Here is a 19,465-nt window from a genome sequence, read left to right on the forward strand (position 1 = left end):
ATTCCCTGTTCTGCCGCCTGAGCTGTGGAGTCTTATCTGGGGAATTCAGATTAGCCTGTGCACTCCCACACCTTGGGCTAGTCACAGCTTTTCGGAGCTCTCTCAGCCCCACCCACCTCACAGGGTGTTTGTTGTGAGGGGGGGAAGGGCAGGGAGATTGTAAACCCCTTTGAGTCTCCTACAGGAGAGAAAGGGGGGGGATATAAATCCAAACTCTTCTTCTTCTTACTCCTCAGCAACAACAGGTATACAACAGTCCTACATCCAAGATGGCTACACAAATATAACATGTGTACTTGGTGCTCTTTATTGTGTTTCAAACCTCCAACTTAACGGTTGATTATGTTTTCCCGTCTCCTGTTTCCGCACATTCCCCCTTTCAAGAGTTACGCTCTGTCTCTAGCAAATCTAGTTTTCTGGAGAAAAGCTAGGCCAAATGCTAGCCTTGCACAGGTTTGGATCCTAACCCCCTTCTTCCATTTTTGCAGCACTGCTCTCCACTGTGGAGGTGATGCTCTGTTGCAAAGAGCATCCTTTGGGGCTGTACGCTTTCTGCCCATTGTTAAGATGCTGGTCTTGCATCACCGACAAATGGCTAGAGCTGGAGCACCACCCCTGCCGAGGAAGATAATGCTGTGGAAATGGGGAAAAGGCTTTAGGGTCCAAGCTGTGGTCCTGGGTTGTCACTGCAGGTGCCTAGTACTATTGGACAGCGGTCCCAACATGATGCCCATGGGCACTACAGTCCTGTCAACACCTTTCCTGGTACCCATTAACAGGTGGGGCTTTTGCTCAGCAAGAATTCTGATTGGCTGAACAGATTCTTTAAGATGTTCCTTTGGCAGCAGCTGCCACTGGAGCACAAAGATTCGCCGTGTGACTGAAAGTAACACGCTGCAGCGTTTTTGTGGCTGGCTCAGCTTTCTGTGGCAGCCATTTTATGGCAGCCATTTTGTGGCTGTGCCCACCATGCTGTGTCAGCATTCCCAAGGTGCCTGGAGGCTGTACTAGAATGCTAAGAAGTTACTGCAGATAATGCCACAAAGGGGGAGGGGACTTTGTCTTGAGAAGATGTGCCAGGTGAATATCCAATACATCATTTTTGGCCATTCTTCCTCAAGGAAGAGGATCATGATTGGGTTCATTCTTCCTCAAAGCAGGTTTTGGAGAGTTATGCCACTCTCACTGCCTCACTGTAATGCTGAAGTTGTCCGGAGAAAACAATCTTTTCTGTAGTCACGTCCAGGTAAGAATTTCATTTCTTTTCTAAGTCTAGGAATTGGTGGGTCTACCCATGGTGGCGAACCTTTGGCACTCCAGATGTTATGGACTACAATTCCCAATTGGCCATGCTGGCAGGGGCTGATGGGAATTGTAGTCCATAACATCTGGAGTGCCAAAGGTTCGCCACCACAAACGATTTATTTGCAAATATAAATAATTTTATCAAGCTGCCTACCTTGCCAACAACAACGCCTGTTTCCTCGCTTCCTCCAAGGCACGTCTAGCTGCTTCTTCTGTTTTCTTCCTTCTCTCCTCGGCTTCACGCCTCGCTCTCTCTTCTTCCTCTCGTTTCTGTTTCTCGTATTCTACCCGTTGTTCTTCGGCCATCTCAGCTATGCGTCGGCGTTCCTCCTCTAGCCACATTTCCCTTTCTTTCTGCCTGCGTTTCTCCACTTCTAAAAGATGGTCACAGAGTTGTTAGCTTCTGTGATCGACTTTAAAGCTTAGAGATTATTCAAAGACACGTGAAACGGTCTTGCGGAGAGTCCCCTTATGGCATAGGAGCGGGTCGCAAGAAGAAAAATGGCTCAAACCTCATCCAAAATAGTTTAGGTTAGATCTTTAACGGAATCGTCCGCAAACATCAGAAAAGGATGCTTAAAATTGCATTCGTATCAACATTAGTGAAGGTCTTTCAAAGAGAACAGGGTTTTTTAAAAAATTGCCCTAGAAACGACAGCTGAAAATGGGAGGCACTCAAAGGTACAAGTTTAAAAGGTCACAGGTCCTTGAGGCTAAAGAAGCAGCACAATCTATTATTATTATTTTATTATTATTTATTAGATTTAATAAACTGCCCTACCCCCGAAGGGCTCAGGCTGGTGTCTTCCCATGTTTGAGATTATGGGTTGGGTCAAGAGGTACATTTCTGCTTGCGGAAGGCGTGATGATGGCTATGGCAATTTTTTTTCTTGCTGATTTCTCCCTTCCATTGCAGATTCCCATTTTGTACCTTGTGCTCTTCTATAGGGTGCTCTGTTCCCCCAAGAACAGCATTTCAGTGAGGATTTCAAGCGGCAGTGGGAAAGGGGAAACAAGAGAGTCATCCTGTACTGGCCAAAATCCCTTCTATCAACAGAAATTCCTACTGGATCCAACCCAGGAAAACTAATGTGTCATCATGACTCATGAGTCCCGTTGTTAGTTATGGTAGAGCATACAGGACTTTTCAGGCATGTGTACAAACTATATCCATTGGAGTACTATGAGGTACACTGACTCGGGTTATCAACCCCTCTCCTTGGGGGTGGGGGATCTCCTGTCCCAGGGCCCCTCCTTCTGGCACCCATCACCTCATTAGCAGGGAGACTCCAGCAGTAAATGGACTGTCACTGGCAACACTGGCACTGGCAACACTGCTGGTGTGCACCAGGTGTGAAATAATCATGATGCCAATCACACAAGGATGCTCTGGTATTTGGCCAAAATCTCTATGGTTAAAAAATGGCTTCTACCATTTTGTCCAAATGCCAGTGCCACTGCAGCACCAGTAATATGATGAAGAGGAAGAAGAAGAGTTTGGATTTATATCCTCCCTTTCTCTCCTGTAGGAGACTCAAAGGGGCTTACAATCTCCTTGCCCTTCCCCCCTCACAACAAACACCCTGTGCGGTAGGTGGGGCTGAGAGAGCTCTGAGAAGCTGTGACTAGCCCAAGGTCACCCAGCTGGCGTGTGTGGGAGTGTACAGGCTAATCTGAATTCCCCAGATAAGCCTCCACAGCTCAAGCAGCAGAGCTGGGAATCAAACCTGGTTCCTCCAGATCAGAGTGCACCTGCTCTTAGCCACTGCTCTTAGCCACTACGCCACTGCTGATAGCACTTTTGGTGTCCACTGGATGTGATGTCACAGTGACACTGGCCTGGGCCTCTGTTTACTGCTGGTTAAGTCCATCCCCCCACTCACTGCTGGTACCTGACAACTCTATGGCAGTGAGAGAGAAGCCTAGGCTGCTGTTGCCTGCAATGTGGTGATGCCCCTTCTGGCATGCACCAGAAGTGACATCATCATGTCACCGGCAATGCTGCCATGCTCTGGTGTTTGGTCACAAACTCCATGGTAAAAACAGCTTCAACCATACAGTTTTTACCCAAATACCAGAGTGGCCCTGCCGAACAGAAGTATGATGACATCGCTTCTGATCACACCAGAAATGATGTCACTGGCAATGCCAGCCTATCCTGCTGCTGGTAAATCCCCCCTATCCTACCATTCTTGCCAGAGGGTATCTGGCAACCCTAATGCAGACTCACTGTAAAGGTGAGCCCAGGATTTACAAGATGTAGAATGAATTGTTTTTCCCACCTTGGTAAGAAACTGGCCCTCATTCCAAGAGACACCCTTGTGATTCTGATCTGCCACCTCCGTCCCCTTCCTTAGCCTTTGAGCACCTGTGCGGTTTCGTTCCTCTTCCTCCTTCCTCTTCTGAGCTTCTTGAAGCTTCCTGCGGAGTTCCTCCTGCTGCTGTTGGAGACGTTCTTGGGCTGCCTTTTCCGCGTGGAGCTTCCTGGCTTCTTCCTCTTCCTGGCGCTGGCGTTCTTCTTGGAGTTGCTGCTTTCTTAAACTGTAAATATGTAAAAGTAAAGTGCAGTATTTATTGTTTTATCTCCATGTTACCCTACCCTTTTAACTAGTAAAACTTCATACTATGCAACTCGCTAGTATCTGGGTCTTTATTGGTATCTGCTAAACTCTGCTAATAATGTGTATTCACCCACAGAAATAAATAAATGTATTTATTTACTTATTTTTTTTTAAAAAATGCTGCCTTTCTACCCAATCAGAGTCCACAAGTTAGCAAAAATGTGGTGTGCTCATTTAATCTCCTCCCCAGGTAGATTGAGCTGTGTCCCTTTATCAGAGTCTTTGGCCTGCAGATGAAGACTTTTTTGTTTTGTTTGTGTTCTCTCAATAATGGTTGGTGCCCCCCCCCCCCCCTTTCTAGTGTTCGTTTTTCAGTGAAGGAGCAGCAGTGGCATAGTGGTTAAGAGCAAGTGTACTCTGATCTGCAGGAACCGGGTTTGATTCCCCATTCTGCCGTTTGAGCTGTGGAGGCTTATCTGGGGAATTCAGATTAGCCTGTGCACTCCCACACACGCCAGCTGTGTTGGGCTAGTCACAGTTCTTCTGAGTTCTCTCAGCCCCACCTACCTCACAGGTTGTTTGTTGTGAGGGGGGAAATGGAAAAGAGTTTGTAAGCCCCTATGAGTCTCCTTACAAGAGAGAAAGAGGGGGGGGGGAGGGATATAAATCCAACTCTTCTTCTTCTTCTGAATTATTTTATAATTTTACCTGCATGTTTAATTCCTCAATTTTTTAATTTTTAAAAATAAATGTTCCTTGCCTTGAGGACCCTGATTGGCTAGAAAAGCAGGATAAAATGTTTTAAATAAAACAAATAATTCTGCATTAGTGCTATCAGATTATGAATTCTGAAGATTTTCTCCCACTCTAGACTTGTAAAGGTTAGGTAATGTAAGCAAGAAAGCATGTGTGTGCAAACAAGAAAAATGCACAGGCTTGCTCTGGCAACAGATCCCATGCATGCAAATTACCATCACATATCCCTGTGCCATTTAAAATTTTCCTCTTGAAAATTCTTGGTACGGGCTGAAGTTTTGATCTTCTAGCTTCAAAAGGATGAGTTCATTTTTGTAAATATTGAGATTCAGTTGCTTCAGATTTAGACATTTGATTGTTCATAATCTCAAAATTCTGTGATTAGAGGTACCACATTCTGATAACAGCAGAGGGCGCCTTTAGTGAGACTCTGAATAGAATGGAAGGGACATTTGAAAGGAATGCATAATGCTTTTCTCCATGTTTGGTCCGATCTGGAAGTCTCTGGGGGAAGCAATGGGTGTTGAATGGGATGCACCAAACATCAAGAGCAGGAATCACTCTAGACTGCAAACCAAAGGGCCAAACTACACATTATGTTTACAATGGGATCACCACAGATGTGGTTCTACCTTGAAACTCAATTTAGAAGTGCCACAGAGGCCTGATTCTGGTTGAGGCTGTTGTTTGGGGATGAGGAGGGACTTCTACTTTCCCCCATGCCATTTTCCCAACCCAAAATAGCACAGAGGCTCTCCTTGTCCCATTGGTGGGCTGCATGTACAAGCAATAAGTTCACTTTCAATACCTGTGGACAGCAAATAGCATCCCTTAGGCCATTTTAGGTCAGGGAAATGACACAAAGGGAAGACAGGAGTCCTTCCTTTCCACACACGATGGTTATGACCAAATTTGGGCCCTTGCTGCACTTGAAAATTCAGTTCTCACAGGTTACTTGCAACTATTGTATGGCTGCGGGTCCTTATGATCAGAGGTGGGATCCAGCAGGTTCTCACAGGTTCCCGAGAGTAGGTTACTAATTATTTGTGTGTGCCGAGTGGGTGATTTTGCCAATTACCGAGTGGGTAATTGGTGATTTTGCCACGTGATTTTTGCCTTAGTTACGCCCCTCCTCTCAGCAGTAGCGCACAGAACTTGAAGCAGTCTAGCAGGAGGTACACCGGAGTGCGTGGCAGCCTGTGCCTGCGTGCATTTGTTTCCCGCCCAAGGACTGGCGCAGCGGCTGCGTCCTTGCCACAGCCCCGCCCAGGAATGTCCCGCCCCGGAATGCCTGGCCACACCCCCGTCATGCCCCGCCCAACCCCACTGGCGCTACGCCACAGTTTGAATCCCACCACCATGGGAACCTGTTACTAAAATTTTTGGATCCCACCAGTGCTTATGATGGTCATGTAATGGATGTAACATGTCGTTTGGCCCTGCTGCTTTGATTACTGGAATAATCTACTGAGATCTGCCTCTGGTATTTTGACAAAGAAGGCTCATTAGAAGCCAGGATCCCATGCAACTTAATCTCCCTCCTCGGAAGGTAAAAAAAAAAGCACAAGTACAACAGCACTAGGAACAAACAAATCCTTCACCTTGTATTTTTCTCATTGTTTACCTTGAAACCGAACCCTCACTTAATATCTAAGTGTAAGAGCACATTTTACATTCTTTGTATAACAGCCTGTTTCTCCTTCCACTGCAGGACTAGTTGCCTATAATGTTTCTGTTAGTTTAATGCAAATTTTCCTGATTTACTCTGATGGTAACATCTGGCACATTGTAAACACAATTTGAGGATCTTCACAGTGAAAGAATACCCCTCTGAGCAAGTTCACAGTATATGCATAATGAGCTAATATTTAAAGCAGATGTTTTGGCAATCTTCTCTGTGAAACAGAGGAGCTACCCTGGCTTAATTAATTCCATATCTACGTTACCGGTTAAGCTGAATGGTATTAAAATTCATTTCAGAGTCTTGAAAGGAGTCCACATGATCATGCCTGGTTTTCTGCCATGGCTCCCCTGAAAGTAGTGATAGAAAGCTTTCTATACAGCCTTCTTCCTATAAACATTGAGATCTGGGGCAAATTCGATGATACATCCTTAACAAGTCAAGCTAGCCTTCCCTGATTCAACTTGAGACCAGAGGCATAGCAAGGGGAGAAAGCGCCCGGTGCACTGGTGCGTCCTCCGCCCCCGTCCTGCCCTGGAACGCCCCCGTCACGCCCCACGGGGACGTGCGCCCGGTGCGTTGCGCCCGCCCCCGCTCCCTTGGAGGTACGCCTCTGCTTGAGGCAGGCTATATGTCAGAAATCTAAAGTCCCCCAACATGGTGGGCCTGATTTGGCTTGGGAGCTCAGTGCAGGAGGAAGAGAGGTTTATCTTTCCTTCTCATGTTGCTTTCAGGAGTCAAAATGACTACGGATCAACCGTGGTTGCCCCACTGTGGAGCTCCATTTGCCAAAAAATAACATGGGAGGGAAAGATGAGTCCCTCCTCCAGTGCAGCAGAGGCGTAGGAGGTTAAGAGCTCGTGTATCTAATCTGGAGGAACCGGGTTTGATTCCCAGCTCTGCCGCCTGAGCTGTGGAGGCTTATCTGGGGAATTCAGACTAGCCTGTACACTCCAACACACGCCAGCTGGGTGACCTTGGGCTAGTCACAGCTTCTCGGAGCTCTCTCAGTCCCACCTACTGCACAGGGTGTTTGTTGTGAGTGGGGAAGGGCAAGGAGATTGTAAGCCCCTTTGAGTCTCCTACAGGAGAGAAAGGGGGATATAAATCCAAACTCCTCCTCCTCCTCCTCCTCCTCCTCCTCCTTCTTCTTCTGCTGTTCTTCCATGCCATTGCTGGAGGTGGACAGTGCCGTCAAGTCCCAGCTGACTTATGGTGAACCCAAAGGATTTTGAAGGCAAGAGATGTTCAGAGATGGTTTGCCATTGCCTGCCTCTGTATCAGCTGAGAGTTCTGTGAGAATTGTGACTGGCCCAAGGTCACCCAGTAGGCTTCATGTGGGGGAGCGGGGATTCTCCAGATTAGAGTCTGTGGCTTGTAATCACCACACCATTCTAGCTCTCTCCCATATTACTAGGGAATGTTATTTCTCCAATGTAACATTTTTCTGGAAACCCTGACCCAACTTGTTGCAGATGTATCATCTAGTTTGGGTGTTTGAGTGCCCAATAAATTGATATTTTGGATAGAATTCTCTCCCTCTTCTGACTGGATTATTGCTCCTGCTAACCGTATTTCCTCAATTCTCCGTTGTTTTTCCTCTTCCATTTCTTCCTTCATTCGCTCCATTCGCTCCTGCTCCTCTTGCTGTTTCCATTTCAGCTCTTCCTGTTCCCGTCTCTTTCTCTCTACAGCCAGACGTCGCTTCTCTGCTCTCTCCGCTATGATTTTCTCTCGTGATAATTTATCCTCTCTCTCAGGCACAGCGAGAGCCTGTATGGTAAAAAGAGGCAGAATATCACTACACACAGAACAGTCTGTCCTGCCATGGTTAACTTTTGAGATACATAGGCTCAACGAGATGATGTGTGTGACACAAATCAGCACACGAAAATGGTACCGAAGGCTGAAGCCCTTCCTTCACCCACTGCACTCACAACCTGAATCCAGCCTCACAGTGTTTAGGAATTTTAGGTCTCTGATGTTATGTGTCATATATATTCTCCAGTTTCAGAGGGCAGCTGTGGAACAGTTAGATTCCAACCCAGTAGCCCCTTCGAGAGTTAGAGACCAGCAAGATTTGGGGCTATGAGCTTTTGAGAGCCGAAACTCTGATGAAGGGGGCTTTGGTTCTTGAAAACTTAAATTCCCCAAACCTTGTTGGTCTCTAAGGTGCTACTGGACACAACAATCAAGTTCCTTCACAGTCCAAGACCAGCACAAGATAAAACAAGCATAAAATACAAAATACCACAGGTCAATATGAATAAGGTACACATTAAAACAATAAGCACCAGTACAGATTTCAAGTAGAATTCACCGGGACCTCCTAATCTTCCCTGCAATCAGGCCAATTTAGCAACTTTCAGGGTTCTTATCACAACATTTCAGGGTTCCTATCGGGGAGCGTAAATGAGAGGCAGTACAATCAATGGCCCTCTCTGCACTTTAAAACGTTTTGAGGCAGGAAATAAAATGTTTCCTCCAAGGAGTTCTGCATTGTTTTTAACCTCCTTTGGTTCCCAGAATGTTTTATTTGCAGCCTCAAAACATTTTGACTGAACACCCTTTTAAAATAATTCTTTAGTTAATACGTTTTAAAAGCAGCTACATTTGCCTGTGCAGCCCCTTTAAGACATGTCCCAAGCCTTTCTGCCTTCCCTGCCCTTCCTCACCAATGCTGCTATCTTTGTTCACTCCTTGCCCCTTGCTTGTCTTTTTCTGTAGGTTTTTCCTCGTTTTCCTTCAGGATTCTTTATTTGGGGAGGTGGACAAATGATTGAAGGTTGATCTGTAGAAGGTGCAGAGAGTCACAGCACAAAGTGATGAAGTATGGAAGCGATCGTTTGGACAATGTAATTAAAAAAAACAAGGAGAAATCACAAAATGGCGGCCAGGGATCGTTGAGAGGGGGTGAGTGCGGAATACATCATGGTAAAGGAGGGGACTGAAAACATTTTACAAACTTTTTCAGGGATTTGTGTAGAAAAGGCCTACCTTTCCCTGGGTAGCCTGAAAGTATTGGGCTGATATAGACATCACAGACCTGGTTGTAAATAACATGATCCAATATGACACATTCTACAGTTTCTACACTTCCACAGGGCAAGAGGAAGAGTATCAGGATAAGAAATCTTGCCACAATGTGCCTCCTCTCTTGGCGCCCGGCAGAGGCGTACCGGTAATGGCGACATGGGGTGACCCATGTCGCCGGGCGCAAATTATTTGGTCATGTGGGGGGTGCCAAATTGAGCCCCACCCCCACCCACTGCCCCCCACCCATGTAGTCATCAACATGGACAGGGTCGAGTGGGCCCGACTGCTGCCTAGCTGCTGCCCCTCCTTTGCTCCCGACTCCCAGGGAGCCGGCAGCCAGCAGTCCCTTCTGCCCTCCCCTCTGGGGAGGCAGAAGAGACTGTCATCTCTTGGCCTCTGAGAGCTGCTTTTATAAGCACTGAGGCTGGGGGTGGGGCCTGGGAATGCCCCCCGAGCCCCGCCCCCCAGCCTCAGTGCTTATAAAAGCAGCTATTGGAGGCTGAGAGATAACAGTCTCTTCTACCTCCCCAGAGGAGAGCTGGGAGCAAAGGGGAGGAGGGGGTGGATCCCTGCCCTGCCCATGGGGGGGGGGGGACTCAGTTTGTTACAGGGGGCACCTGGAGACAATTTGTCTCCAGGCGCCATTTCTCCCCGATACGCCTTTGGCATCAGGACAAGATTTCTTGCCCCAGCGCACCTCCTCTTTCGGCACGCCACAAAGAGGAAGTGTGTCAGGACAAGAGTTCTTGCCTCGAAGTGCTTCCGGACCCACCGTGCACCAGAGCACCGGTGGGTAATCAGTCACTGTTATGGCAACTGTAAGGGTTTAATTTATGTTTTTCTCTAAAAGAGTCTGTTTTTGTCTAAAAGAGGTGGAAAACTTTACTATCTGTTCTTGAGAGGGTAATAATAAACTGTATGCTCATCAACGGCATGAGAGAGGAAATATATCATTAACAAGGCATGAGAATATTTTTGTTTGTGCCATGTGACAGCCACAAACTTTGCTTCAAAGGGCCTTTCCCCACTTTTCCTGCTGCTGCTGTCGCTGCGCGCTGCTCTCAGCGCGCGGCATCCCTGGCGCGTGTCCGAGCATCCCCACGACCCCACGCTCTGCGCGGGGTCATCAAAAGGCGCCATTTTCGCCAGCGCCAGGGATGCCACGTGCTGACGGGGCGCAAGAGCGGCACCGTCGGGGTGGCTGCGCTGTTGCCGCCCCTGACGTGGGGAGTGCAGTACTTGCGGAGAGTAGCGCGGGGCTTAAGGTAAGTGGGGAAAGGGCCAAAGTTAGCCACAGCTAAGAGACCTCTGGTGAAAAGGTGGGCGCGAACAAACTGTTATCTGCTGAACACGCAGTGCAATATCTGCAAAGAATAATTTCTTAGGTGTCTCTGTTGGAAAGTGAAGAGAGCGAGTCTTACCTCCCGCAGCTCAGCGCTCGGCACTGCGTTAGTCTGGGAACCAGTTGCAGTGTGAAATATTGGGGGGGTTGCATTGGGGGTCTCATGAGGCACCTCTGTATGAAAGCCAGAAGGACATTCAACATCTGCAGGAAAAGACTGTTCATCATCAGGAGGCAAAGGGGCCTCTTCCATAAGACAGACAGAAGAAGTGCTTTTTTCCAAAGTCTCTCCCAAGATGTCCTCTTCAGCGCCAGAAACAATCTGCTCCGCTTCAGCCTCAGCTTCCTTCTGCTCCTCCTCTTTATCTGCTTCTTCAGGTGTCTCTGAATTTTTGACATTTCCTGGCTCCTCCTTGGAGAAAAAAGCTGTTTTTCCAATGGACTTTTTCTGCTTCGGTTTTCCTGTAAAAGGATGTGTTTCAAATATAACACCAACAACGTCTCGAGCAGTTGTGGCCCAAAATGTCACAGATACATAGCCTTTTTCTTTCTTATTTTTTTGCGATGGGGGGTGGGGAGGGGGGTCATGGTAGCCAGGGAGAACAAGATGTCCAGCATGCATGGGAAAAGAAAGAGAACTCTTTCCTGCTCAAACCTGCTGGCTTTGTCTCATTCCTGTGCTGAGGCCACCTGGACAGCAAAGCAAACTGGCTGGTGTGAATCTGGGTGCTAAGCCCCCCTGCCGGCCCTTTCAGCCAGGTGGCTACTTTTCAATCCAGGCAGCAATACCAGGGACAAAAGCAAGTAGGCTGGCTTGGAGGGGCGGGGGGAGTAAACCAGTGGTTGGATTCAAAAGTTTAGTAACAGGTTCCTTCATGGTGTGTGGTAAACTCTAGAAAATAATGCGTATTCTGCAGCCAATGGGGCTGGGTGGGGCACGACGGGGGCGTGGCCAGGCATCCCGGGGGTGGGGCATTCCTGGGAGGGGCTGTGGCAAGGACGCAGGGCGCGCGCGCCCCAGGTGCAGTTCCCCTTCGCCTCACCTCTAGATTCAAATAATGACTGTTTAAAGTATTAAAAAAGCAATATACCGTATGGTAGTGTATTATTTCTTTTTCATATAATTATATTGATTGATTTTAAATAATAACATAAGTAAGGAGAGAAACCAAAAACTGTTTACAATTGTTAACATATTACAAACATATCTAATTGTCTATCTCTCTCAACCCACCCCCTTCCTAACTAAAAAACATCCTATATTGCCTCCCTCCTTCCCACATTTCCCTCCCTCCCTACTTTCTACTTCCCCTTCAGATTCCTATAACTACTTTATCTATGCCACTTGAAAGAAAACTAACAGAGGGAGAGATCCAAAATCCTTAATCTAAAAGAGTAGTTTAAACTCCTCTCATTCCAATATAAATTTCAAGGGGGAAAAAAGAAAATGAAAAATCTTTACCTATAATACTTTCCCAACCTTTATACCAATGAACAAAAAAGCCAAAATTACTATATATTGTATTATTTCATACAGTTCATACACACGTGGGGGGATGCCATGGGGGCAGGGGGTCCTGGGGGGCGATTCTGCATCCCCCACTTGATGAGATTTGTTGTACCCAGGGACAGAGATTACCCCCTTCTCTCTGGCACTGGCAATGAATGCCACAATTTAAATTACTCATGGAATGAACAAATATTCCATTTTGTGCATCCTGAATTTATCACTCATCAACATCATCGGGTGGCCCTGAGCTCTAGTGTTATGGGAGAGGGACAAAAAGCTGTATCCCCTTTCTCCGCCCCATTTATTATTTTATGAACTTCCATCACATCCTCTCCTAGCCATCTTTTTTTTTAAACTGAAAAGCATCACATGTAGAAAAAAAGCCTTTTCCTGCCATATTTATTTAGTATTCCTCCTAAACCTTTGAATTTCGCTGTTTAAACTTTTCTGACCGCTTGTCAGGAAGACTGTCTAGGGCCAATTGGCCATGCTGGCAGGGACTGATGGGAATTGTAGTCCATAACATCTGGAGTGCCAAAGGTTCGCCACCACTGGTCTAGGGCATTAATTGGTATAAAAATATCCCGGCATTCATACCCACAACGAACTCTGTCCGGCTTTGGCGTTCATCTTTCTTCCGGCTCTTTTTCTGTGCTTTGAACCCGGGCTCAGCTTTCTTCAATTCAGGTTTCTTCTGTCTGGTTACCAGTTTATTCCCTAAACCATCTCCAGCCTAGAAATAAAATAAGCAAATAAACAAACTGCAATGTTAGTGCTTGCGTAAATACATCAAAGCCATATATTGACTGATTTCCTTTCCCCAAGAGGCTTAAAGCAGTCTTGGCCAGTCTTGGGACACTTTCTTACATGCAGAATAATGCAATTTCAGTTCACTTTCAGTGCACTTGGCGGCTGGATTTTACCGTGCAAAATAGCAAAATTTACTTGCAAACAATTGTGACAGTGGATTGAAAGTGGATTGAAATTGCATTATTCTGCATGTAAGAAAGTGCCCTTGGAGAGTTCTTTCTGGTCTCCTTGGAAACTGTTCTCAGATTTTTGATCAAGTTCATCTTCCTGCTGTAAGAGGCATGACTACTGTGTTGGGCACAAATGTCAGCAGATCCACTTCCATTAACTCCAAAACCACTAGCAACAAGGGAAAGACCTCAACAGCAAAACAGAGGAATACAGGAGCAGAGCTTGGTGTTTGGACCCAAAGAAGTTGTGGGTACAGGAGGTAATCTCTCTCTCTCTCTCTCTCTCTCTCTCTCTCTCTCTCTCTCTCTGCCACTCCAGGTTCTTCAAGAACAAAAAAAAATTGGTGCTCCAAACAAGTCAGGGAGGATTTGTATCGTTCTATTTATTTTACATCACAATGCCAAAATAAATTGGCTTTGATGAAGCAGTTTATGTAAAACAAGGTATAATAAACAGACATCAGATTTATTTGACAGGGTTTTTTTTTTTAAAAAAAAAACTGATCTGGAATTGATCTCCAAGTTCCCCTCTAGAATCTGTCTCTGGAACTCAGCTTGACAAGTTTGCAGAGAAAGCTGGGACTAGGCTAGGGTGCTCATTTGCTGTCCCTCCCGTTTCCTATTTGCCCTTAATTTTGTTCACATTTCTTTTCCTCTCTAGCCGATAAACAGTCTACAACAACATGAGAAAGTGCCAACAAAGGAGAGGGTTTGCACCTAATCTCACTTTCTTAAACTGGAATAAAGACTGTTTTGCCCAGCACCTGCCAAACCTGCCAGTGAGCTTTTCACCTCATTCAGAATGTGTCATGTTCACATTTCTCAAACAAAGATTGTGGCACTTTGGATTGATCTAATTTAAACTTTGTGGAATTGCTTCCAAAACAACATATCTTCTCCTAGCCATTTTGACTTCCTTGGGATTTTTTCCCCAGGACTTTGATCAGTCAGTTGGCACACCAGGATGTCCATTTTACCCTAGTGTTTTTCTGAGGCCAAAAAGAAGTATTTTGTTTTTGGATCTGACTGTTTGACCTACAATTGTGGCCAGAATTTGTCCCCCAAATTGAAACGTTGCCTGCCTCAGACTACCACTTCCTGCAAGCAGTGGAAATACCCAATGATAAATATGGCCCTGCTTTTCCTTTCTCTGGATCACTTTTAGATTATTTGCTGCCCAGATATCTGGACCCCTGCCCTGGGAATCAGATTTTCACTCATCTCTTTCTCTTTTGCTTTACCATGTGGCCTCTTGCCTCCCCCTTCATACTTTTCAGAAGTTATTTTTTGTGTAGACTTTCCAGTTTTGGGTATTACAGTGAATGCTTAAAATTATTTTGACCATTCAAGTTTGCACATTTCACAGCTTGTATTTTGTATCATTCCCCTCCATAAATTTTACTGCTGTTTTCTCTCTGTCCACATTTTTGGTACTCCTTCCACGTACCTTGCTGCTTTGAGTAGATTTCAAGCCAGCAGCACTTAAAAGGTTTTCTTCTTTACACTTCGACTATAGTGTGGATTTGGGCTTGAACTCAATCCTATATCTACAATTAGCTAAGCCAGGGGTAGGGAACCTGCGGCTCGAGAGCCATATGCGGCTCTTCTGCCCTTGCACTGCGGCTCCACGAGCCGAGCCACCGGCTTCATCCTTGCCCGCCCTGCAGGCAGCAGGGCGGGCGCACCAACTGCCCGCGGCCGGCTGGGCCGTGCCGCAGGCTTCCCCTCTCGCCTGCTTGTTCAAGCGGGGCGGGCGCTTTCCTGGCGGCCGGTGAGGCCGAGCCGCTGGCCCCATCCTTGCCCGCCCTGCAGGCAGCAGGGCAGACGCATCCATGCGCTTCTCAGAATGAGCAGAGTAAAAGGTTTAAAAAACCCTATATATATAGTGTTATCTTTATTTTAAATGTCAAAAATTATTTGCGCCTCCAATTGTTTTCTTTTCCCGTGGAAAACGGGTCCAAATGGCTCTTTGAGTGTTAAAGGTTCCCTACCCCTGAGCTAAGCATAGTGCATATATTTCCTGAGTATATAGGATAACACTCCCATGATATCACCAAGAAACCTCTCCCACTCCCAATATTTAGTTCAGTTTATTGCTTTTTACATTAACAGAGTAATGAACGAAGAAATACGTGAACATAAGCAATGAACATTTAATATTTTAAAAATGGATAATTTGTCCCAAGCATTGGGTGAAGGTAGGTAGGACTGACAGCTAAGCCCTTCAGTTCACTGATATGCCCACCTGTCACTTCATTTGCAGACATGGGCTCATCCCACTACTGGGGCCGTGTGTCTCTGTTAAACCACCCACCAACTTATTGTGTCTGATGAATGGAGCTTTGATTCTCGAAAGCCTACATCCTAAAACTCTTAGTGGTCTCTACACTGGTATTGAACTCACAACTAACTGTTTAACTGCAGACTAACATGGCCTCCCTTTGAAGCCACCCACCAACCATAACTGAAGTATTTATAATGGTATTGTTTTATTACCTGCTCTAGTTGTCAGACCCATAGTTCTTGGTAAGCACTTTCTCAATTTTGTTTCAAGATAAAGCACATTGTTTGCTTCTCCTTACAAGCGACGGAGCAAGATGTTTTGGTGTTTAAGAAAGAAAGTCCAAATTCAATCTATGATTACCCATGAGGGTAAAAGCATAGGGTAAATAATGGACAATTCACTGTCCGTTATTGGTCCTCCAAAAGCTCACCTTGCTTCATGATGGGTTGAACTCTGCTCCTGCAACTTCTCATCAGGCTCCCACAATATTTCAAGAGAATTTAGCTGCAAGATTGCACATTGTGAAACTTACGGAGCTATGAGTGATCTTAGTTTGTAAGCTGGGTTTCTCTGGCAAAGTTATGTTGTCGTTCTCTCCTGCCTCAGCTTGGTTTTCAGAAGAATGCTTGCCCATTTCTATGCTCAGCTCCCCTCCGAGGCTAGGAAACTCCATGACAGCTGAGTCAAGTTCCCTTTTTAAAAGCAGCACAAAACAAACAAACAAACAAACAAACAAACAAACAAACAAACAAACAAACCAGCAACTGAAAATTGATTTTTGTTTTGCATTGAAAAAGGAGCGGCAAGACAACATCCACACTTTGGACACCCCATTCTAATTACATTTGATTTTGCTCACTTGCAAGCTATGAAATCCCCTAAACAATTCATATAATTATAACTGCCTGTCTCCTGTTACATTACCAAGAAAAGCAAGAATTATCCTCCTGTAGTATTCATGGAGATCCCAAGACTATTCTACGCAGTAAGTAGTAAAAGACCAGTTACCAAAATACTTTTAGCACCTTTCATCTCATGATGTCCCAAAGTCTTTGACAAAAAGTTTATGGTATCATTTTAGAAAAACATGGGGCACCAATATCTTTCACTGAAGTCATCACTGGCAACAAAATACAGTCTGATACTGTATGCCTTTATAGAAGGAAGAAAGAACCAGGGGGTCAGGGGGAGGGGAGGGGAGGAAAGGGAAGCCAGAGGGTGGTGAACAGGAAAACTGGAGCCAGAGGAGGAGGGAAAATGGGAACTCACATTGGGGTAGGGGGAGGCAGTGCTGAGGGAGGGACACCAATGCCAACTTGGAGATAGATGACTGAAGTAAACAAGACAGGAGACAAGAGAATATATTTATACTATGCAAGATAACTTGACACATAGACTTGTAATTTGGTTTTCTTTAGCACAGTACTCAAGATTACTTAGTTCAGATTAGTTTAGATGGTAGTTTTAGAGATGTTTCATAAGATGTTTCACAGATTGTACAGTTCCTTTGTTTAGATGATCTGGCTTATGGCTATTCACTTTCAGGGTCTTCACATAGCCTAGACGCACACACAGCTTTCCAAGTTAGGTAAAACCCTCAAAACAAAATGTAAACTCTTTACTGAGGTAAACTTAAAGCAAATCCCTATGCTCCAGACAAACTGATATATTAGAACTCTCCTCTCTCTAGGAGAAGTCCTTATTCTGGTTTATTAAGCCTTCACCTGGCTCCTCAATAAACCCACACTGTGTGTGTATAACTGCTTAAATTCAGCATTCAGGCTGATACCCAGTAGAATCAGTCAATCTCTTGGCTGTCCTATTCCCCTCAAAGTTTAATTTTCTCTCAGTTATAACAGACAGCTATTAGCAGCTGTTAACTGTACAAACTTTTTCAGCCAAAAGCCATTCACAAACAACTAGACAACTAGACATAAGAACAGTTTTTTCCCGAATGCCATCACTCTGTTAAACAAATAATTCCCTCGATAATGTCAAACTATTTATTATATATTTATTATATAATTACTGCACTACTTTTTTCATCATTCCTATTACCCATCTCCTCCCAATTATGACTGTATGACTATAGCCTGTGCTGACATTTCATTTTATTTTATGATTTTACATTTTATGTTTTTATTACTATTGATTGTTTCCTGATTGCTTACTAGACCTATATGACAATCATTAAGTGCTGTACCTTATGATTCTTGACAAATGTATTTTCTTTTATGTACACTGAGAGCATATGCACCGGAGACAAATTCCTTGTGTGTCCAATCACACTTGGCCAATAAAGATTCTATTCTATTCTATTCTATTCTACAAAGAACATCCTGGTTCTCGTGCTCCCAAGATCTTTCTAAAAATCTTCACTCTTCTCCGGACAGGGAGATAACCTCCTCCCCCTTTCTCTGTATCACACTGTTACTCGACCAATCAGAGTGCAGGAGGCCACAGCTAATCAGGTGCTGCACTGTTCCCAAGCCTCCCCTGTTCCATTCTGAAGGTAAACAGTTAGTTTGCTTGCAACCTGTCACAATTTGTTTTCCAAGATATAAATCAAAGTCTGTTTCCAACATATACAGCCTTTAGCAGCTTGGGGGTTTGACGCTCTTGCTTTGCACCGAGCCTACATTATTTTTCCCTGGTGTTCAGAGCAGTAAACTTTGAACTGGGTGATTTCACAAGGGAGCATTAATATATTTAACTTTCAACATGGCCTCGTGTGTAGATACTAAAATCTGGAGACTGGGGCAATGAACAGACAAAAAAGATCTCTCTATAAACCTGGAAAAGTCCCAGGTTTGCAGAACAATCTGAAATCTAAAAAAGAAAAAAGACATTGGGGATTAAAACTTCCCAAAATAACAGAAGAGGCATCTGTACCATTAAAAAATGAGCGCCCTCTCCGTGGCCGCTCAGAGGCCATTGTAGCTATTACTAAGCAACTGTAACAGTATTGCCAGCTTTCAAGCCTTTGTTTCTGACAATAAAACCAGGCCTTTGAGAGAGGACTCATCAGGACCAGGTCCACCAGCAAGCCACCATGTGACCTGCAAGATTCACCCAGTCCTAACTGCTTGCTACTGTTCAACAGCAGCTATCCCACAAAAGCCAGTGTGGTGTCGTTTTTAGAGTTCAGACTAGGATTTGGGAGGCCTAGGCTCAAATCCCTTTTGTAACACGGAAACTTGTAGGGTGACCTTGAACCTGCCACATACTCTCAGCTTAAACTACCTCACAGGGTTGTCGTGAGGGAAAATAGAATACATTAGAAAAAAATGTAAGCTGTTTTGGGTCTTTGCTGGGGAGAAAGACTGGAGATAAGTGAAATAAGTAGACAAAGCTCCAAGAGACCCCGATTTTGAAAGTGATTTGACCTGTCTGCTGATGCTTAGAATTTGTACTTAACTACCATACACACATTATCATCCTTTATCTGCAAAACGTAAAACATGAACTAATGGTTGTTTATTTTATATACTTACATCTCTGATTCAGGAATTGTCCATTGGCTTAGACTGGGCTCCAAATGTGAGAAGCTCTCTGACGGAGGTAAGTTCTCTGTCTGCTTCCCTTTATCTGCAAAGAGGGCAGAAAGAATAAATCATCCAGTCTGAAATGCTGCAGGCAGGCAAAGCACAACACAAACATTAAATTAGCTGCACCAGCTTCCTGAGCATTTCCAAGCCGTTCAAGATGGCGGTTTCAGCTTTGAGTGAAAACCTCTCCATCTATAACAAGTGCCTCTTGCTCTCCTGTCATTCTCTGATTTTCTGCTGTTTTCCTCAGTAGTTATATGATCAGTAGTTATATAAATTAACAGGGAACCTGCGTTTCTGCCACACTAAAATATTTTAATGCTAATGTTATTGTGGTGTGATTTTCTCCCGCTGTTCATTGTTGCTTGTGCTGTTTAACGTTGTACGCCAGCCTAAAATCTTTGAAATTTGAGAAGCGTCTTCAGATCCAGTGAAGGATGTAGCCATTTCTGAGCCTTCCAG

At 45.1% G+C, this 19,465-nt stretch overlaps 1 protein-coding gene across 6 annotated transcripts in view; it reads right to left on the minus strand.

Moving 5' to 3' along the window:
* The window catches only part of KIAA2012 (KIAA2012 ortholog), a 95,967-nt gene that overhangs the window by 2,784 nt on the left and 73,718 nt on the right, over window positions 1–19,465 (minus strand). For 3 of the 6 annotated variants that reach the window (XM_048484108.1, XM_048484107.1, XM_048484105.1), the window contains 7 exons: window positions 18,950–19,043; window positions 15,988–16,147; window positions 12,789–12,924; window positions 10,761–11,143; window positions 7,874–8,076; window positions 3,674–3,846; window positions 1,460–1,679 (listed from right to left, as the gene is read on the minus strand). In XM_048484108.1, the coding sequence (XP_048340065.1) occupies window positions 1,460–1,679; window positions 3,674–3,846; window positions 7,874–8,076; window positions 10,761–11,143; window positions 12,789–12,924; window positions 15,988–16,147; window positions 18,950–19,043 (1,369 nt within the window). Of the gene's footprint in view, window positions 1–1,459; window positions 1,680–3,673; window positions 3,847–7,873; window positions 8,077–8,978; window positions 9,095–10,760; window positions 11,144–12,788; window positions 12,925–15,987; window positions 16,148–18,949; window positions 19,044–19,465 lie in introns of those variants that run through there. The other 3 variants (XR_007243490.1, XR_007243491.1, XM_048484109.1) reach the window with 3 other exon arrangements.

The sequence above is a fragment of the Sphaerodactylus townsendi genome, linkage group LG02, assembly GCF_021028975.2.
Source record: "Sphaerodactylus townsendi isolate TG3544 linkage group LG02, MPM_Stown_v2.3, whole genome shotgun sequence".
NCBI lineage: Eukaryota > Metazoa > Chordata > Lepidosauria > Squamata > Sphaerodactylidae > Sphaerodactylus > Sphaerodactylus townsendi.